At 37.5% G+C, this 21,827-nt stretch overlaps 1 protein-coding gene across 2 annotated transcripts in view; it reads left to right on the plus strand.

Moving 5' to 3' along the window:
• Positions 1–21,827, plus strand: part of GLIS3 (GLIS family zinc finger 3) — a 492,055-nt gene that overhangs the window by 369,039 nt on the left and 101,189 nt on the right. For both annotated transcript variants that reach the window (XM_032138518.2, XM_058431727.1), the window contains exons 4-5: positions 12,024–12,185; positions 16,752–16,862. In XM_032138518.2, coding sequence (XP_031994409.1) covers positions 12,024–12,185; positions 16,752–16,862 — 273 coding nt within the window. The remainder of the gene's footprint in view (positions 1–12,023; positions 12,186–16,751; positions 16,863–21,827) is intronic.

The raw sequence follows: 21,827 nt of genomic DNA on the forward strand, positions 1-21,827 counted from the left end.
CACATTTGTTTTTATTTGAGAAGTATAGTTTTAGTTAAAAAGGAAGATTATGCCAAGAACATAAGGCTCACAGTACTTCCTAGTCATTGCTAATGGTTTAACTCTGTGCTCAGATTTTGATGAGAATGATTAGTATAATTTAGGATGGTCAGTCTTTGTGAATTTAAATTAATATATTTTACTTTGTAAGAGAAAAAAAGAGAGCAACTGGATTCCTTCTACGACATGTTTCTTTTCTTATCTCCTTGACCTCTTGAAAAATAACATTCCTTTGGAATTACACGGAGGGAATACTTGGTTAAATAACTGAGCCAAAAGGCCATGATCCTAGCTGAGGCTCTTCACTTACTAGTTGTGTGACTTTGGCAAGTCACTTAACCTCTCTACATCTCAATTTCCTTTACTTGTAAAGTGAGAACAATAATACTAGATGATTTGAATACATTTGGATGTTGATGATAATGGCTAACATTTATCAAGAATTTACTATGTGCTAAATACTTTCCAGCCAAAATTGTTGGCTCTGTAAGATGGCAAAGAGATAAAATAAAGGAAGAAACATATCATGGAAACAACTCATTTTGCTCATTCTTTTACTTTTCATGGAAATAATAAACAATAGTAGTTTAAATTCAATGCAAAGGCCAACTACTGTAAATAATTAGACCCATACTCTCATCAAATTTAAACTAAGATGATGAAATAGTTTCATCTGCCCTAGACTTTATACTTTTAGGCAGAATTTTTCATAGACCTATTATTCTTGCGATCACTGCAGTCAAGTTCCAGAGAGGGGTGGAAGGTGTATTAAGTAGAACAGTCAGGGAGATTGAGGTTACAATTCTGAGCCAAGGCATTTTTCGTAAGAATTATAGGGATCAAATTATAGTGCATGCATGACAGTGATTGAATAACTGTGAGTGTGGGTCCTAAGACCTAAAAGGTCATCGGTGGAAAGAGTTAATGGATTTAATGACAGTTTCTTACCCATGAGTGAACATATAGGAAGAAGGGGTAAAATGTGAGAGAGATTTCCTCATCAGCCAAAAGAGAAAGACATTCAGAAATGGGATAGAGTAGTTTAAAATCAGGACAAGAAAAGAGAAGAGCAAGTGGAAAGAATGAAGGGTTTTCTGAGTCCCTGCTGTGTGCCAGCGAGGCTTGTGATGGGAAAGCTATGCAGAAAAGTTCCACCTTGAAAGAAAAGAGACTGGAGATGATGCATTTTAGAAGCAAGTGAATGGTTTTGATGAACCAGTGTGGGTTGTCACAAAAGATTGTCAATCCTAGGACGATGGAGCTGCAGTGAAGGCATCACTCTGAGATCACCCCTTTGTAATGGCCGCCAGGGCTAATGCAAGGTTTTGAGTTCCATTATTTTCATATCTCTTTCTTTTTTAGGCAGCCAGTCACAGACGATTTTTAACAAGAAGTACAGGATTTGTATTTAAGAAGTGCATAATGGAAATCGATGGCTTTTTGTTGAGAAAAGCACAGTGTCAGGAAAATATCCCTGCCACTCTCTTTCCCCCTGTCTTGTCGCAGTGGTGGAAATTTTACATTTGAAAGTGAAAAGGCTTAAGATATAATTTTTTAATCCCATCTTTCCTGCCCACTTGCATCTCTTCCAAAGCTTGTCAGGGCCAGATCTGGAATAGCAAGAGCCATTAAAAATTTGGCATCTTGCACTCCGTTTTTTGGAATAAACTCAGTGTGGGCCAATTTATGGTAAATTATTCTCCTCGTGTGTGAATTTCCTTTTCTCTCTTGGCAAATTCATGCTTGCTTCTACACTCCTGCACACAGATCTTAAACACACACATTTATTACAGAATCTGTGTGGGATATGTGTGCAAGTGTTAAAGTGTGTGCCCATGGCTGTACCCACAAATGCATATGCACATATTTGCACCTATGTGCCTATATGATAAGCAAATTGACTTAAACAGTTTGTCTTGGAGGTTTGTGTTGCTGTATGTATGTTAGCATACATTCTGTTGCAACCCGCAAACAGTTTCTTCAGTCAAGAGATGACAGAATTCAGCAATCATTTTGGGAAATACCATAGTAAATAAATATATTGCTTGGTTCTGTTAAACCAAGCATGCCAATTCTTAATAAAACTGAAGGCAAGCAGTGTCTCATCTTTGCAGTCAAAGACAATTAATTACTGGGCAGCCAAGTCCATTGCCAACAGGGAAGACAGAGCCAAGGCTTTGCTTCAGCCCATGTGCGTTGAACACAAACCCTGTAGCCAAGCATAGTTATAACCTGGGACACCGGATTGGAGTCTCTGCCTCCCATTCTGAGAGGTTGGCTATGGGATGGTTAACAGAGGCATGGCATCATGGGAAACTGCTTGACCTGCTGTTTGGGGACACTTGACTCAGGGCAATTCAGGGCAAGGTCGAAAAGATATTTTTTCTTTGCATGAGAAACTCTGATGAAAGGCTCTTTCCTGGCATATTTGACAGCATATTAGCTCAGCTTTTAAAGGGCAATTTAAAATAGTTTCTTTTCCTTTATGTATGAGAAGGCACACATTTATGTGCCTTGAATTATTGCTACTAACATGTTCCCAATAGATCTGCGTGTTTAGCTCAAATTTGGAAAAGGGAGTGGTAGGAAAACAGCTCACTTACTTCACCAGTGTTGCTACACATTTCTCAGAATATCAATAAAGAAGTAAATGCATCACATTCACAAAAAATACAACCATATGTTGTTATTAGTATCTTTCCTCACATGGTTAAATATTAAAATAATTAAAGATACATTTTACAGTAGTTCTATAGGACATTAAAATTCAGCATCTAAAACCTGTAAATGCATTTTATAAAAGCTTTTGCAGTGTTGACCATTTGATGTCATCATGAGTAGTAACCAACCCTACCTATTTAAAAAGACTTAATGAGCTTACTACACAAGGAAGTCTAGGAAATCAATATGCATTCTTACAAAGAGTTCATTTTCTCCATTTTCCTTAGCATTTATTTAGCAAATAATCTACAATCACTTGCCAAGTATATGCCAAGCACTGTACCTAGTGCTGGCAACAAAAGTATTAATAAGACTCAGTACCTTGTTCTTATAAAGCTCACAGCCTAGTAGGGAAACAAACAATCCAATTACTGTATTTCCAAGTGTTGGCAAGGCAGTAGGCAAAGTATGGTGGGCATGTGTGGGCACTGATCTGTTGTGCCTTGGCAGAAGCCTAAAGGAAGGCTTCCCAGAGGAGGTGGCCCCAACTAAAGGGTCAGTAGGATGTTACCAGGCACAGGAAGTAGTATACACAAAGGTGAGAGGCAAAAAGCAACATGCTGCTTAATTAAGGAACTGCAGCTTGGCTGGCCTGGCGCCCAGGTGGGAGGTGTGGGGGAACAGGTAAGAGGGGAGAGGCGTGATCACATATGTGCTAAGCCATAGGTCTCATACTTTCTTCCTCTTCCTTCCCTTCTTTGACCTGTAGTGTCTCTTTCTCTCTGTTCTTTGTTTTTCTACTTTTTATTTTGTTTTGCTTAATTAGTTGTCTTTTACTTCATCTTTCCCTATCTGACTTCTGAAAGTTGAAAATATATTTCTGAGGCAGATCATTTGGAGAAACTAAAGTCATAGAGAGTGTTACTGACTTTTTTTTTTAAATACAAAAATATTGCCTCAAATCGAAAGAATGAATTCTCCAACCTCTTGGTTTCCTCACCTCCGCAGTAGTCATCTCATTTTTATATACAGAAAATAATAGGGGGGTATTGGAGCAAGCAGGGTCAGATTCCAAATTTATTCTGCGTGTATGTCTATCTCCTGGAACACATTATGAACGCAGGAAAGGTAAGATGAAAACCAAAGTTACTTTTGCATCATCTGCAGAGCCCAGTGAAGTACTCATTGTGCAAGAAACTCAATATGTTCATGGTCCATTCATGGAGGAGGGAATTGGTCACTTGGTATACTGCTTGTACTTAGAGTTTGAAATAATTCTTTTCTTTAATATAGAGTAGTAAAACATCTGAGCATTGCTTTTATTTGTGTGCTTTATACTTCATAGAAGTATTATGCTCATATATTATAGATACATGTATATGGATTATAGTTGGCTATGTGGTACTCAGAAACACAGGTACACAGAAAATTAAATACTTTGGTTGCTTTTAGCTGTTGCTGTGGTTTGAGCATGACGCTTGGAGTTTATATGTTGAAAATTTGGTCCCCCCATGTGTCAGTGCTGAGAGGCGGGGCCTTAGAAAGTGGTTAGATTTTTAAGAGGAATTAATGCTGCTCCCATGGGCCTGGGCTAATTGTCACAGGAGTGAGTGAGTTCTCACTCTAGTGGGACTGCATGAGTTGTCTCCAAAGCAGGCTGTTGTAAAGTGAGGCCACCTCTTGTGTTCTGCCCCCTTTTCTCACATGCCAACTTCCCCTTTGGCTTCTCTGCCATGATATGACACAGTATGAAAGCCCTTAGCAAATGCTGCTGCCATGCCCTTGGACTTCTCAGTCTTCTGAACTGTGAGTTAAATAAACGTCTATTTTTTATAAATTACCCAGTCTGTAGTATTCAGTTCTAGCAACAGAAAATGGACTAAGACAGGTATGTTTATGCAGAGCCAATTACATAGCCATAAAACATATTTGCTCTGCTGGCATGCTATCAAATGCATTTTTTGCTGTCTGTCAACCCCTGAAGTATACATGCTCTTGTGGATATGTATTCGCAGATTGCATGAAATCAATGCTAATAAACAACAGCAGCAACAAAAACTTATTGTGGTGTTTACACAACCTCCAGGCAACCAGTTTTCATTATTTACCCACTCACAGAAATAATTATTCACTTGAAATTGTAGTCTTCTGGCATTGTATTGGTATAACATGAATAATATATGATACCTTATATGTGTAGAATAGCTAGAGAGGGCCATATGATATGTCTTAAATCTCAATGTTGCACTGTGAATATTCTTTTTCCAGTCATGATATAATGCCCATGATGAGGTTCCATTTGTCCCCAGATCCTTTCAATTGTTACAAACCAGACACTTGACAATTTCCATAAAAATTTAATATGGTTCAAATGTTTCCACAGAAATAACACATTTCTCTCTAAATTGTCTTGTGGCTTCTTGAAAAATGTTTTTCATTTTCATTTTTTAAGCTGAACTCTCATTAAATTTGCTACGTCATTTCAAGGACCCTTTTAAGAATCAGCTGCTTCCTCATGACCCAAATGTTAAAAAGCAACATATTCCCTTAAACCAATAAGAAACGCGTATGTACTGTCCATTTCAGTAACCCTTGTTTTATACAGATTTCTTCATCAAAAATAAGCAGCACAACAAGCCAGGAAGTTGTATTTATGAGCTAGTTAATAGGCCCATTTTGTACACCAGAATAATAAGGAAAAACACAGTAACATGAATCTCTTTATTATAGTTTAGGAAAACATGACAGAAAGAGTTTGACATTAATTCTACAAAAATTTTAGTAGTTCCAGATAATCTGGATAAATGAGGACTGTAGGCCACTTCAGAATTCCAGATGACCTACACGCACTCAGTGAGTGATTGACTCATTGAGACCAAAGTGTCATAGCCTTTTCTCCCCTCCTACTGCCCCAGCTAAACCCAGGGTCAGGGTAACTTTGAAGATTATTGTAGGAAATGCAAGTGCAAATCTACTTGGATACTTGGAAACTTTGGAAACTTAGTTTGGGTTACACTGATTTCCCTGAAGTTAAGAGGACCCTCCAATTAACCAGGGACAACCCTATCACAACTTTAAATGATTTTCCAAGGAGGCTGTTATTACTCTGGGTAGAACCTTTGAAATGTTATAAAATCAGATATTACCTTTTAGCAAACCGAAAGGAAACACAGTAACTCCTGAGTACAATGCTCTGTTAAGGACAAGAGGGTGATTTGACCGCCACATGAGTGAAATCGCAAAGCAAGAATATATAGAGACATGTTGTCTGTTCCCATTGTGGAGTTATTAGTCCCAGCAAAACAAGGAGCAGAAGGAATTCCCTATTATTCCACATAATCAATTCATGAACTACTTTTTAAAAGCCTCAAAACATTTGAATGGTTTTCTTGTTCTCCCTTATGTAGCACTTTCTACAAACTGATGTAAATACTAAGATTTGCTAGAGCATCTAAATGCATCCAGTCTAAGAACGCACTGGAAACAGAAACCAGAGTGGCATGAGGTGACCCATATGTCCAAATGCGAAGTCCATTGAGGGAGAAATAAAATCAGATGACCCCAGTGTGCTTCTACAGTCTTTCTTGTGATTCTTGGTCCTTTGTTTCTGACCTTTCTTCTACTTTTTTTTCCTATTATCTTCCCACCTAAATTTTAAAATTAGATTTAACTGTTTCACAACCTAAGGTGTGGAACTACCACAGTTTGGTTCTTTCCTTTCTTCTTTTATTTTCTAGTTCTTTTGTTTATTTTATTTCGTCTTTTTAAAATCTCAGCAAACTGTATCTTTTCAAGATTAAGGTGACCTAATGATCCCTAGAATGTTGCTGCTCAAAGTATAACCTCCAAACATTCACCATTTAGAAGTATCACCTGGGAGATTGTTAGAAATGCAGGATCTCAGGTCCCACCTAGCCCTACTGAAGCAGAGTCTGAGTTTTAACAAGTCTCCTAGGTGAAGCTGGGAAGCACTGCTCTAGGAAGAAGCTTCCAGAACTAAATCCCAGCTGAATTCGTGCATCAAATTTCTCACCTCTCCTCAAGTGTATAAGGTGGCCCTTTGACCATCTTTTTCTGAGTCACAGAAGTAATCTTTCACTTAACAGCTTTTGAAGGTACGTACTTGATTCAAGTGGACTTGAACTCTTGGACTTACTGTGGAAGTCACTTTGAGAGTATCTGCAGGATTAGAAATGTTTGCTGATCCTCCCGCCCATGCCTTTCTTCTCTTTGGGTTGTATGTGGAGATGTGAACTGGCATATACTTCGTCAGTCAGTTCTTGCTGCATATCTTAGCATCAGCCATCACTAATGGGATTAATTGGTCTTAATTGATGGAATTGTGAAAGTGTGTACCTCCCAGGGTCATAAACACTAAGCCTTAATTCAAATCAAATGTATATTTTAAAAAGCATGTCCGGCATCATAGACTCCTTTCTGTTTGGGTTTAGTTGACATTAGCAATGGTATGGAAACCTGATCCGGAAAGGTTTGCTGTTATTACTGCATTGAATATGAACTTAGGCTTCTCAGCACTCTAAGTAACTGATTAGGGGAGGGAGTAATATTCTACTTAATTATTAGTTACACATATGGAATAAATCCTATTTTAATGGTGTCTAATGAGCCTTTCATTTTTAGAACCTTACACAAAAGCCTCTAATAGAAAGGGAAAGTAGTATTTCAAAGGTCATCTTAATGCCACTTAATGTCAACAATCTGTAATCAAGCCAATATATATAGATGGTGATTACAGTCCAGTTATGATTCTTTAAATATAAAATAATCTAAATTAGCAAAGTGGAACAAGCTAAGGTTCTTTAGGTTTGCAATAACTTAAACTTTCTAATTAAAGTTTGTTACTTGAAAACAACCTCAGAGTTAAAGAACTCTTTCTCAAAGTGAGGCTTCATGCAGTGCAATATTTTCAAGACCCATGAGTGTAGTAAGTTCTATCACTTACAGTTTCATGCACTGTTCCCATATGTGTCCGCAAAGCCACTGAAATGTGCAAACAGAAAATGATGGCTCCCCTTCTGTGCTTTTTCTCAACAGGGGAATGTAATGGGCAGTAGAAGTATGGGATGTTTTATTGGTCGGGAGGCCACCGAGGGAACTTGTGAGCACACCTATTTCAGAACCAGACATCTGCCTGGTGGCAGATTAAAAAGTTGGGAATTTAAAGAGTCTCCAGTAAGAGATGGAGATTCTGAGATTTTGTCCTTTTTGCCCTGCTCTGGAATGGAGATGAGTTTTCCATCCTAGGAGGGTTGCTGCTACACTAGTCCATGTGACCCTTGTCTGAGTTAGAAATGGGTAAATTCTGCAAAATGCTTTACTTTTGTGACAAGATTTTCATCAATAAATGGACAGTGATCACAGTATGAATGGCATTCCCTTACTCAGCTGCTCACACTGTAGTAGTGTTCATCAGAATATCAGAATCTTCTGGAGGGCTTGTTAGCAGTCAGATGGCTGGGCCTCACTCCCAGCGTTCTGATTCTGAGGTCAGAGAATGTGTACATCTGACAAGTTCCCAGGCGATGCCAATGTTGCTCGTCTAGGGACCCCATCTTTGAGAACCACTCCTCAGGGGTGCATCAGTATGTAACCTGCCCAGCCGTACACATTGACCTTGCTTTCATGCACATAGAGCTTACTCAGTATCTTTTGGGAAAAAATAATGCCATTTAGATAAAATGACTAACATAGGGGAAATTTTCTAGCAAGGAGCTTGGTGTGGAATAAATGCTCAATGCACACCAGGCCCCTTTTCCTCCATTGCTGCTCCCCACACTGTCACCCTGCATTTGTCTCCCTTGTGTTCTATTCAGCCACCTTCTGTTTCCTCCTTGGATTCTGAGAGTTTGTTTGTTGGTTCATGTTTCTCTTGTTTTCCTATATATAGTCTGTTTTTGAACCTCGGGCAAACTCTCGCGTGATCAGTCATGTGTCACTGAGTCCTGGGCTCATGGTTCTACAGCTAGCCCGGGAAGCAGAAGACCTGAAAATAGGATATTGTTCAATTTGGGTAGGAGTTGTCCAGTGACAGTGACACAAGCAGTCAGTTGACAGTTTGCACCTTAGATCTCAGGATGGACTTGAACTTTAGGAACCTAGGTGAGCAAGCGTCTGGCCAAACCCAAGGAAACACTCTTAATATTCCTTGTTTCCCTAAGCTTAGATGTCAGTTTACAAGGTGAGACATGCTCACTCATTAAAGAATTGGAAAACATGAAAAAAACAAGAAGGATAAAAGGCATCCATTTGGCCAGTCAAAGAATCCAATTTTGGTATATTTTGTAACAATGTTTTATAAGCCTACCTAAATGTTGTTTTATTTTTAATGCATTTGCATTTAGTTGAACTTATAAATCTGGGGATAAAACTGCCTGAGGGAGGGGAAATTCTTGTGATGAATTACCAGGTTGTTCCCATAATAAATGATAATGATTCATGATAAAATTATTTGCTTTCAAGTTTCATCCAGACGCCATTAGAGAAATGAACAGCACCACCTTTCTCTTTCGGCAGAATTGTCAATGTGACAAGTTCATTCAGGTGTAGTGCCCTGCACACTCCTGTGATGAGTTGGATATTTGGCACCTCACCAAGGCATTTATCAATCCTTTAGTGCCTGATTTTACTGGTCTTGGGTTCCATGGTTCCTGCAAGTGAATTCTTCAACAAGAGTGAGTTGGGGGTGTATGTGATGAGCCCCTGACTACATGAAACTGCCTTTCTTCTTCTGCCTTTATTCATACAACATAATGAGGTCAAACCCTTCATTCATAATCTTTTCCCCTGAGAATACTGTAATGCTATTCTATTGTCTACTGCCCTGTCTTGTTACAGAGGAAACATCTGATATCAGCTGGATTTTGATTATTTTACAGATAATCTTTTTGTTGTCATTTTCAGTCTAGGTGCCTGTATTTTCCTCTATCCTTGCTATTTGAAAATGGTCAGGATGTTCTGAGATATTGTTCGTTTTGCACTGATTTGCTTGGAATGCAGTAAGCCCTTTGGTCTTTGATTATTGCTTCTGTTAAGAGTAATAATAGCAATTAGTTGAGTTTTAACTGAATATTCAAGTGGACATTTAACTGTAAAGACTTGGAAATGGTATTCTTACATATAGTTTATGTTTTATCAAGTGAACAGTTTGAATTAATCAGAGACACGTCTTGGATCCTTCTAATTCCTCTATGGTAGAACTAGGGATGTTGTTTTATCCTGTACTCACATTAATGAAACCTCATTAATCTTATTCTAAAGTAGTTCTCTGCTCTCATCCTGGTGCAGAAACAATGCAGCTTTCTCTCAGATCAAGATCTGAGGCGACCGTGGAACAGAGTGGATATGGGGCCTACTCAGGTTTGGGTATGTGCCCCTGGAGCTGGCCCCAAAATGGAATCCACCCTACAAAAGAGCCTTGCTAGGAACTAGGCTACAGACTTGGCGTGTCTAAAACCACAAGCTCATTTCAGACCTAAGTGTGGTCCACCAGGTGATTCCAAGTCAAATAAACTGAGCTCCAAGAGTTTTCTCTGAGTCGTCAAAGAGAACCCTAAAAACAGAGGTTTGGTCAGCAGAGGCCTCTTAGCTATGAGTTGGGGTTTAATTTTGAGCCCCTTTATTCTTAAATTTGAGAGTCACTTGAAAAGCTGCAGAAATGAGCCCCTTAACTCTTCTCTCCCTCTAGTGACGTTTCCTTTCACTCTGCTGAAAAAGTAGTTGGCTTCGTCAGCATTCATCTTCTGCTCAGGCTAAATTTATTTTTATGTGAAATAGAAATCAGGAAAACACCAAAATTATTTTAAGCAAAATATCAAAATTGAAATAAACCAACATATGTCTGTGAAACATGTATAACTCTCAATCAAAAATAAGTGCAACTTTCATAAATTTCTTAAAATACTCCAGCATGTAAAATCTGGACAACTTAAATAGATGGAGTTATGACATGTTTAATTATTTTTTTTTACTTAGTTCATCCCTTACTTAAAGATGAAAATTCCAATAACCAAAACCTGGCCAGCTCTAGATCATTCTGTTGTGAACAATGTCCTCTACCATCTATTATAGTAAGAGAACCAAAGAGTTTTATAGAATTCCTTGCAGCAAGTTTAAGTTATACCTGCTAATTTTGAATGGGAACCATCTGGAACTTACCTTCCTTCCTTACCCACCCTCACCCCCCTGCCTTCCTCTATAAGAAGTGAGTCTTCTTAATTGCTTTGAATGTATTATGCTTTGTTCCAGTATGTTTTCCATATTTCTCAGTTTCCCTTCCAGTGAGAACTCAAATGGGATTAAAACTGTCTAAGTAACATAACTATTCTGGGGGTTAGCACCAAAGAGAGTTAAAAGATAAATCCGCATCTCACCTTTATGCTTCATTTCTAGGCTTTCTCTAACACGTTTTCTTTATTAGATTGTTGCTTCAAGGATTGGAATCACTTTGACCCTATTAATAGTAGCTGATATTTTGCCCTCAGAAGACATTGAGTAAATGTTACTGTCAGTAAATATTATTGACAAACCAGTGACACATTTATTGAAATCTTAAGCCTTTTATCTTCTTTTCCTCATGAATTAGATAATGAAATGTCTAAAAAGTAAAAAAAGATTAAAGTATTACAGTACTTTTTTGGAAAATGATTTCACACTAAATGAATTGTCTTTTAGCTTCCTTTATAAAAGCGTGTTAAAAACTTTATCTCATTAGCCTTGGCATTACCATATACATTAACATGGTCACTCTTTTGAGGGTTGGAAAAGACTTACAAATATAGTTAAGGAAATTTATATCATACTGATCTAGTGGACACGTGTCTTTTTCATCCTGGACTCTCAGATCTTCAATTCTCCTTTTTTCTCATATATCACTCTGATTTTTTTTTCTTATTAGTTTATTAGTTGTCAGAAAGTTTCTTCCTTTCCAGTTCCTTCAATTTACACCAATTTGGAAATGGAAAAGTGTGTTAATTGTTAATAAATATTTAAGACAGACATTACTGTATTTTTATTAACAGAGCCAGATGGCTCACAGTGAATTTTCTCTGACGTAAGTAATCACAGAAATCAGTTTGGGACCCAAATCTGGTACAGAAAGTGGCATGTATATTCAGTGGAAAAATGCAGTTCACATAAACGTTCGGATATTTTTAGGAGCAATACTTATTACTGTTTGGATTTGATTTGATTTTATCATTGTCGGCGAAGTAAAACCTAAGGACATTTTTTTTTTTTTTTGCTGTCCCCCAGACTCAAACATTCAAGGTCCTTCTCAACAACCAAACATTGTTTTCTTTTTGCAGTTTGAAGGTTGCAAGAAGGCCTTTTCAAGGCTTGAAAATCTCAAGATCCACTTGCGGAGCCACACAGGCGAGAAGCCGTATTTGTGCCAGCATCCGGGTTGTCAGAAGGCCTTCAGTAACTCCAGTGACCGCGCCAAACACCAGCGGACGCATCTGGACACTGTAAGAATGGCAGGAGCTTTCCAGTTTCCAACCCGGAGCCTGGTGTGAGGAAGTGCCTGCTTCATAGTGGGCTGGTGAAGTGTTTGCTTTATGGTCTGCAGGTTACAGGGACAATGCCAAGGGCAGCGGTGGAGCCTGGTAAAAGGCCAGATGGGGCCCTATTTGACTGTTTCATTTTTCTGTAGTAGCAGGTTATTCTAAATATTACAACCTCCTGGGACAGAAGGGTTACTTGGTCACCGCTGTGTACAAAGCAAAAGCAGTTCAGGGGCTGTCATGTAGTAGATTTTAGTACAGAGAGTAATCAGGAGAGACTGGCATTAAAAACAGTGTTCAGATATCAAGTCGGGAATGTATGCTATTGCTAGGAATATGAAGCAGTTTTTGTTTGTTTTTCTTTGTTTTTGTTTTTTTTTTCCACCCTGGTTCTTCCCCTCTTGACACAGAACTTTGTGGCTAGAATGATTTTCAGGAGTGAATTTGGCTCTTTGCTTTAGAAACCACCTGGTATTTTCACCTTCAGCTGATCTAAGAAGAAACAGCAAATCTTTCCCAAGAGTTCACTTTCTTCATGCTTCCTATCTGTTAACAGCCACATATTCTTTGACATCAACCCTATGAGAACAATTGATTTCCATTATTACACCCTTAAGTCCCTTAATGCTACAACATTTTGCTCATTCCCATATGCCTTTTCTGTGATTCTTGTCTTTTATTTTCTCAATTAAGTTGATAGCCATTCTTTGCATTTCGCAGGTTTTGATGCCATTTTCCTTACACTAGTCCAGGTAGACTCTGTGTAATTTCACTTCGCTTAACAAAGCCATCAGGATAAGTGTATTATACACATCACAGATCTCTTATCCCACATTCTTGCAAATAATGTATTCATGACAGTACTTTTTTGGTGTTAACATTCTGATGTCTATTATTAAACTACACCAGAGTTTGAATTTTGAAAAGATACTGTTATTTCTACACACCTTCTCATACATATTTAAGATTCTTCTGATGTTATAGTTGACATATTTATTAAATTTTATATTAGTCTCTATTAGTCATATTCATAGAAGTCATTTTAGCTATATGTCACATAACCTTTCTAAACAGAATTATCCCCTAATATGCATAAATGTGATGGTTTGCCTAGTAAATATCTCAAATATAATTAGAGCAACATGGGTGTAGGATGGACCCAGTTTCTACTCTACCCGAATTCAGTGATTTTAGGACCAATAAAATGGAACACTAAATGAATAAATGTGGTGAATAGTGGGATTTTTCTAAGTAGAAAAAGAAAAAAAAAAGAATAAATTGTGTTAAAATGCCCTAATTTTTTGTGCCTAAAATGGTCTTGGTGGGATCCAATAAATTTTCCAATTTGTCATTAACCTATATCATGGAAGAATGAACATTTATGAGGCAAGATTGTCTTGAGAAATTGCTTTTACTCCAGCTAGTTATCTGTAGTTTGAAAGAACTGTTGTGAGGCTAAGTGTTATGGTTTCGCACTGCCCTCCTTTGCTTGGAGCTAATTTTAGCTAATCAAGCTAAAAGCATTTTCAGAAATCATTTTGGAATAAAAATATATATCTTTTTAAAAAACTTTTGAGGAAAGCTACCTAATATAGTAATTTCCTGATTTTTGTTAATGCAATAACTTTTAAAACTCAGCTATTTTTTTTGGAAAAATTATTTCTCTATTAAATATTTTTAAAGCATGATTTTTTCCTTTAAGTTCCAAACGAGCACCTGTTTAAATTTTTACTACATTTAACAAATTAGTAAGCTCTTTTAAAATCATATAGAAATCACACACTTGATTTTAAAAACAAACCGTACTTGCTTGAAGAATTTATTATTTAAATTTAGGTCCTTGTTCCCTTTCATTAATCACTCCTTATGCTATAATACTGTCAGAATTTTGGATAAAGTATCTTTCTTCAACTAAGTGGATTCCTTATTTGTAGAAAAAATGATTTTCCCATAAAGATTACTGAGTTCCTAATTCTAACCCTTAAAAGTTGTATTAATTATTTTCTGTATTAGAATCTTAATATATACACAGTAATTGTACAGTACAGGTGGAAAATAACAAAATATATAGTTGGATGAAGTGTAGCATGCTAGTTAAAGCTTAGGTAACCTGAGATAAAATGACAGGTGCAGCAGTACTACTTAGATCAGTCCCTGACATTACTTTTTTGGCATACCAGCCCTTCCCTAGTGGCTGACAACAAGAGAAGAAAGTGAAGGTCAGCTGACAGGACCAGTGGGTGTGCAGTCAAACTTTCTCCAAGAGCATCTCAAAATCAAATAGAAGGCTGGGCACGGTGGCTCACGCCTATAATCCCAGCACTTTGGGAAGCCAAGGTGGGTGGATCACCTGAGGTCAGGAGTTCGAGACCAGCCTGGCCAACATGGCGAAACCCCGTCTCTGCTAAAAATACAAAATTAGCCGGGCATGTTGGCGCATGCCTGTAATTCCAGCTACCCGGGAGGCTGAGGCAGGAGAATCGCTTAAGCTCAGGAGGCAGAGGTTGCGGTGAGCCGAGATTGTGCCATTGCACTCCAGCCTGGACAACAGAGTGAGACTCCATCTCAAAATAAATAAATAAATAAATAAATAAATAAAATAGAAAATGACATTACCAACCTAAATTGTAGTGACCATGGTAATAATAATGGCATCAATTTATATAATTTGTTAATAGTCATCAAGCCTTTTGTACATGTAACATCTCCTCTAATGCTCAAAGCATAAGCTTTTACAATGGGATTGCCAGTAAAGATCTTAGCTAGTTGCGCTCCGGAAACCAGGGCAGGGTAGGGAAGGCTAGTGCAAGAAGGCTATGCGAATTCAGAAAAGATTCCCAGGTTAAAGAAAATCTTTGCTTACTTGGTAGAAACTAACTGGCAAGTGACTTTAGCCAATAATAAACTCACTATTTTGTAGAAACCATGAGGTATCGAGAACCTGGTTTATCCGTTGTTCACTTTTAGATCCCTAATCTGAAACACACTGCCCAGCACATCCCGGAAGCATACTTTTGAGTGATTCAACCAACCAGTCAAACAGTCAGTCAGCCAATGAACACAACAGATAATCAAACATAGAATTCAAGTTTGGTATGTCAAATTAAATTATATGTTGATGATTTAACCTTATTCTTGGAATCAAATGACACAAAAAAAGGAGTGAACCATAAATATCGCTTCTAGCAGGTCAAATAATGTAATCCACTTATTTGTTGGCTCACAGAATGACATACATACACATAAAAACAGAAGCAACATTAAAAAGAAATCAGATTAATCAGATTTTTTTTTTTTTTTTTTAACTATAACAAGTTTCTAGAGCAAGAATCCTGAGACAGGGTTTCAGGTCTCTTCCTTACATTTCACGTCATACAAGCACAGCTCTATTACCTTACTTGATGAGATACTAAGCAGATCAGTTACTATTAATATGTATTATAAACACAGTTAATCCTGTGATTTGTAAATTTTTCATTTCTCAAATAGGCTGAAGATTTTGATTTATCTCACAACTGAAGAGTCATAGCCTCAAACTTTTGATAAGTTTAAGGGTCAGAACAGTAGGAATAGGTGCTGAAATGTGAATGGATGTGAGCTGCTCTTATTCATTCATTTCTATTATGTACTAAGCACAAGGGATACAAAAATTAAAAAGTGCTGGGCGTGGTAGCACACACCTTTAATCCCAGCTACTCAGGAAGCTGAGGCAGGGGAATCACTTGAACCCGGGAGGCAGAGGTTGCAGTGAGCCGAGACAGCGCCACTGCACTCCAGCCTGGGAGGCAAGAACAAAACAACATCTAAAAAAAAAAAAAAAGAGCCTAGACTTGGCCTTAAGCACCACACCTCACATCTCCCAGAAGCGTGGGGGAAATGGAATAGCCAAAATGTGTGTTCTGATTGCACTCAGCCAAGAGCTTATTCAGTTAACTCAGGCTCAACACCAGGACGCCTCTGCAACTAATATTATTAATGCTTCTCTGGTGATTTTTCACGTGTCTGTTTGAAACCTACTGTCTCTTACTCACTTTACACTAATTTTCTCTTCTTAATTCTCTCCCTTTCTCTTTCTGAATCAGGTTTCTTCTGAAAAATACCCAGTTTTTTTCTGGACTTTTCTACAGCTTCTTTACCTGAACCCTTAAAGAATATGTGTTTACTAGTTTCTGACAGTATCAAAGATTATTCTCAGGGAAACATAACTGTAAGTATGACTAGAGATGCTTACTAATAATTTCCACATTAAAAAATGCCCCGAGAGGTTTTGTGGTTAGAGCGCACACTAAAGCAATCCTTAGAAATCATCAAGGATAGGACATCTCTTTGTTCCTTGAAAGTTTACCCTTCTCTTAACCATCATGCAAAGTCACTAGACTTTGTAATTAAAATGCATGAGTATTAGCCAGCATTTCACATCAGTCAATTGGTAACAGTTCATGCTCTGAAGTCAATAGTCTTTGAGTAAAACATTCCCCAGTTACCTTTATGATTTAACCACAACTGTTTCTTTCTTTCTTTCTCGTTTAGAAACCTTATGCTTGTCAAATTCCAGGATGTACCAAACGCTACACAGACCCAAGTTCCCTAAGAAAGCATGTGAAGGCACATTCTTCCAAAGAGCAACAAGCAAGGAAAAAGGTAATTTTAAAAGAGAATCTTCCAGTCGGGAAAAGCATGTTCAAATTATTCTTGTAGTACACGACGCTTCTGCAGGGCACTTGAAATTCTTATACTTTTCATGGTGTAACGTGCTTTAGACCGTTTGAGGAGGTAAGTCTCCCATGAAGTAATAGCAAGGCTATGGTTTGTACAGCTGATATGGCTATGGTTTGCATAGCTGCTATAGCTATGCAAATTTCTGGGGAAGGCTTGTATAATAGGAATCAGAGAAAAGTAAGGAAAGTCCCTCAAACTGGAACACAACAAAAAGCTTTTATGGAAGTTAAGTTCAGATAGCTAAAGATAATTAAATTGGGAAAAACACCACCACAGAAATCCTTCTGGAAAGTAGTGCTTTTTCATAAAATATCAATAGGCCAAAATCGTGAAGCTCTAATGAAGAAGGTAAGTAAGTCTCTAGGACAAGTAGAGAGCATTCTTTAAGCTTAGAGAAAAAGCAGATTTCTGGATTTGTATGAAAATCTGAAAAAGGAATTGAACTTAAAACCACTTTGACATTAATGAGGGGTTAATGCATTTTCAAAGTTCGTAAAAATCATAATATCTCAGATTTGGAAGAAGTGTTAGAGATCAACCAGCCAGTCCACCTCGCTTGCTCTCCTAACTCCATAAGATGTCTAGCAAGTGGTTGACTGCACTGTGCTTCAACCCCTGCAGAGACAGAGAGCTTACTACCTTTCAAGGCATTTTCTAATAACTAAGTTTTTACATTTTTGGATCAGTGAGTATCTTCTTTTCATGGCAGAAAACATGTTGAGCTGACCTTGGCTTTTTGAGTGTTTCATTGGTATTGAGACGGGTTCCTGATTCATTTGAGGGCCCTTTTATAACAAATTTAAGGGCAGTTTAAGACTCAACGTATTTCAAGTGATTGAACCCCTTGGCAAGGGTTTTCAGGTCACCGTGGCTTCTACTTGGAAATCTTGCATTCTTTCATGGTTTATAGGGATTTAACACTTTTATGTTGGGAAATGCTCTATAGTCTTCTTGTTACTTGAGATTTTTTTTTCTTCCTTGAGAAGTGTTAGCACAATGCCAGCTGAGGGTGCGTATATGGAAGGAATTTGACCTTTTCCCTGTGAGTTAGAAAAATGCTCAGTCAGGGGGATTTGATAGATAGTCTTAATTGCATACAAACCCACTCTTGTAAGTTAATTGTTAAAATCATTTTTTTCCTAGAAATATAGTTAAATTTCTTTAATTGGAATCCCAGTAAATTGATATCTGTGATCGTTAGACAGACACTGGATATGCTCTTGTGTTTCAGAAAAGCAATGGAACTGCTAAGTTAATGAATAATGTAAATAAAGTTAGAAAGCATGCGCTTAATCTTCTTAAAATAACACACCCTTTTTGCATGCTATTAACTACTTTCAGCAGGACCACCGTCTATTATTTTTGTGATCGTCTATATATACCTTATAAATTTGTAGTAATAAATGATATTTGTAAAAAAAAAAAAAAAGCCTTCTAGATGAGGGGGTTTTCTTCCCCCTAAATCTGATCATTTTCTGCCTCCAAGTTGTGCAAATGTGTAAGGTTTTATTGTAATAGTAAATCTGTCATTAACATCGGAGAGTACCCTTGTAGAGGTTAACAATTGTCATGGACTTGAAAGAGTATCGGTCCCCTATCTAGACAAATAAGCAACACTGTGATGTTCAAGTTAAGAAGGTAACCTAGGTTGACAGATTTGGAAACATAACGGGATATTTTCAGGAATTATTAATGGTTTCTCCTGTTTCAGCCTCTGTATAAAGAAAGAGTAGTTTTGATTGTGTGAAAGATTATCGAAGCACTAACTGAAAAAAGAAAACCAGATCTTGAGACTACAAAATATTATTTTATTGACAATTTGCAGACACCCTTTAACAAACAATCTAAATAAACAAGGATATACTTTCAAGGAGCAGTATTGTAATCTCATGTCAAATATTGCAGTGTTCTCTTAATTTCGTCTTATGTAAATGGAGACACTGTCTCTCAAATGGCTTAGCTTTTGATGTTCACTGTTTTCTGCAAGTGGTTGAATTGGATTTCATTGACTTGTTGACTTGCATTACGCAGCCCTTAGTGATAAGTTTGCAGTGTTTACTTTCCGATTTTAGCCTGCATTTTTATCCAAAGATTTTAAAAATTCTGTATGAATCCATGATGGATTAATTTGCGGAAATTAAAATGATGAAAGTTGCTCCATCCAACAAAAAAAGGAAATGTCATTCCCAGGAGAAGCAGTTGCTAATAAACCTAAAACTAGTCAATCCACATTTCCAAATCTTATGCTGATATACCAGTGTGTAATATTTACATGGTACAATGTTGTTACTAGACCTTGGAGAGATTCTAATTGCTCACTCTCATCAGGATTTGGTATTTGAAATATTTCCTGGCAGCAATAAAAAAAAAAAATAAACCTTTTAAGGTAGAATTAAGATTATTTACGACTTTAATTAAAAATTGAAAACTGGCATCATTTCAAAAAAGCCTTTACAAAAATGTGAATTAATCAAAAATAACCATAAAAATTCCAAGGTGATAAAGGCACAGTGGAGTAATGGTCCTAGTCCTAGGGAATTGTTTTGTTGAAAAGAATAAAACCCTTTTCTGTCACACCCTGTTAGTCATGGACTTATTTAATATACCCTGCTTGCCTGCCTGCCTCTAATCCTCTTTGGAACCTCCCCCTAGACACTAAATGACATTATTTTGGTCTTAACGTTGCCAGTTTTATGAGTCCTACTGTGGAATCGGGGCCAGTGACAAGGCACCCATAGCCGTAGATAAATTCATGTGAGGAGGGGCAGGGATCTCCTAAGTGATGCCCTGACCATGTGCATGTGGCCCCTTCCCACACCTGTCGGATCCTACTGAAAACCAATAAAAACCTGAAATCCCAGCTGAACATTATTCAAGCTGTGAAAAGAAAGAAAAAGAAGAAAAAAAAAAAAAAACCTCTTCTGCAAAGGAATGGGGATAATTTGGTTCATTGTATGCAGAAGAGTAACTTTTCTCTTTGCATAATTCGTGCACACCCACACACCCCATCAGCCGATGTACAGAATTCTTTCATGGAATGTGCTTTGCAGATCTCGAGTCCATTAAATCAAGGGTTACACAGAAAAATGGGTAGCGAAATACTCAAGTCACCAACTGTGGTCTCCACAGAGAATAGAAGAAGTTTGCTTATAGAGCAAAGGGCAGAATCTGTCCTTCAGTTCTGTCTGATAATGAGTATGTAAAATAAGAGAAAACTAAGGCAATAAGCCACTTGAAATTTTCCTCAAGGCTCTGAGCTTTATCACAATTTTTCTTTTTCACCTTGGAAGTGCCATAAGCAGGAGGGTTTCCTTTAACTCTAGCCTGATATCGACATGGACTTTTTAAAAGTGCGTACAAAGAATGCCTGGTCACAAGTTAGAGGTGACATGAATCTTTCATCCATTTCACACTTCCACAAAGATTCAAACTTTATTTGTGATTTGTTAAATGTTTGTTAAACATTGACCTATGATCCACTGTGGTTGATGGCTTTCACTTTTGTGACCTCAAAACAGGCTGTTAGAAACCAAGCATAGCATTTGAAATGGGTGCGAATGCAACACACATTTATATTTCCTACATAGAGAACAGCTCTGTATTGCTTTCTGGCAAAATTAGGGCAGTCTGTTTACTGTAACTCTTCATAGAGAACTGGTAACTTTTGGGAATCAGTTCAGAGCCACCACCACCCCTACCCCACATATACTCAAAACCAGAAAATTTTCATTAAGTACCACATCAGCTTACCTTGCTTTGTACAGTTCTTTGAATCTTTAAGAGCTATGTGAAAATACATATTTTCCCTTAAATTGAAGCATATATTAAGTGGACTAATAAGGCACACTTTTTCTGTCAGTTGCTTTCAGTCATGGTCTAGACGGCAGATGGTGTATGCACAAGTGGGGTTCATGATCAGGGCCACCCCAGATTTTGCAAACCCTTCTCATTTTTTTCCTTTCTTGTTTCTGCTCATGAATAAATTAAAAATCAGTCATACTATTAATAGAATATTAGTAATAGGCACATATCACAGACATATCATCTCATGATGAACTAGTCCACCTCTTCCTCTCACATTTTAGAAACTATATTGGAATGCAGGTGATGGAGAGTGATGCTGTTATAGGGATGACATTCAAATAGCACTGATTTTTTAAAAGCGAGTCACAAACTTCTGTACTTTAATCATTGTTGATGATGCATTACTTACCTCACACCTCAAAACGATGGTGAGACATACCTGAATATCCTGATGCTCTCATTTGAAAGTAAGTTACTTCATTAAAGGCTCTGGGAGATGCTTTTGTAAAACAAGTGTTTTTGGTTAGAAATTTTTATGCTAATTAATAATTAAACTCAAGTGAAAAATAGGCCATCTTAAATTTAACCCTGTGCCAATAGCACTGATTTGGAGTTGAAACCAGTTGCTTGGAGGCTTCCCTTTTAAGTAGACCCAATATGATGCCAGCTATGCTTTCCAGAGCATTTTGATGCTACATGGTGATGGGAGCTATTTAAAAAGAGGCAAGAATCCATAATTTGCAGGATTTGGGAGAGGTTGTCAATGAAAGTGACCACTTAGTAAGAATAAGCTTCTGTTCCTTTCTTGAGTGATCAGAAAAGCTGTCTTTGGCTTTTCAGTAAATACAGAAAAATATCGAAAGATGTCTACCACCATCTCTGGGGTAATGGTCCAGGATCTTATTTCATGCTTAAAGCTGTTTCCCGAGGTGTGCTCTTTAGAATACATTCCACAGAATGTTATTAGATATTTCTTTAAAAAAGTATTTTTGGTCATATAAATTTAGGACACACTAAGTTAAGTACTATTCAGGGGTTTCTTTCTTGCAATAGTTCTCAGAGCCTTGGATATACCAGTATTCC

This window comes from Hylobates moloch, unplaced genomic scaffold (genome assembly GCF_009828535.3).
Source record: "Hylobates moloch isolate HMO894 unplaced genomic scaffold, HMol_V3 SCAFFOLD_19, whole genome shotgun sequence".
Classification (NCBI taxonomy): Eukaryota; Metazoa; Chordata; class Mammalia; order Primates; family Hylobatidae; genus Hylobates; species Hylobates moloch.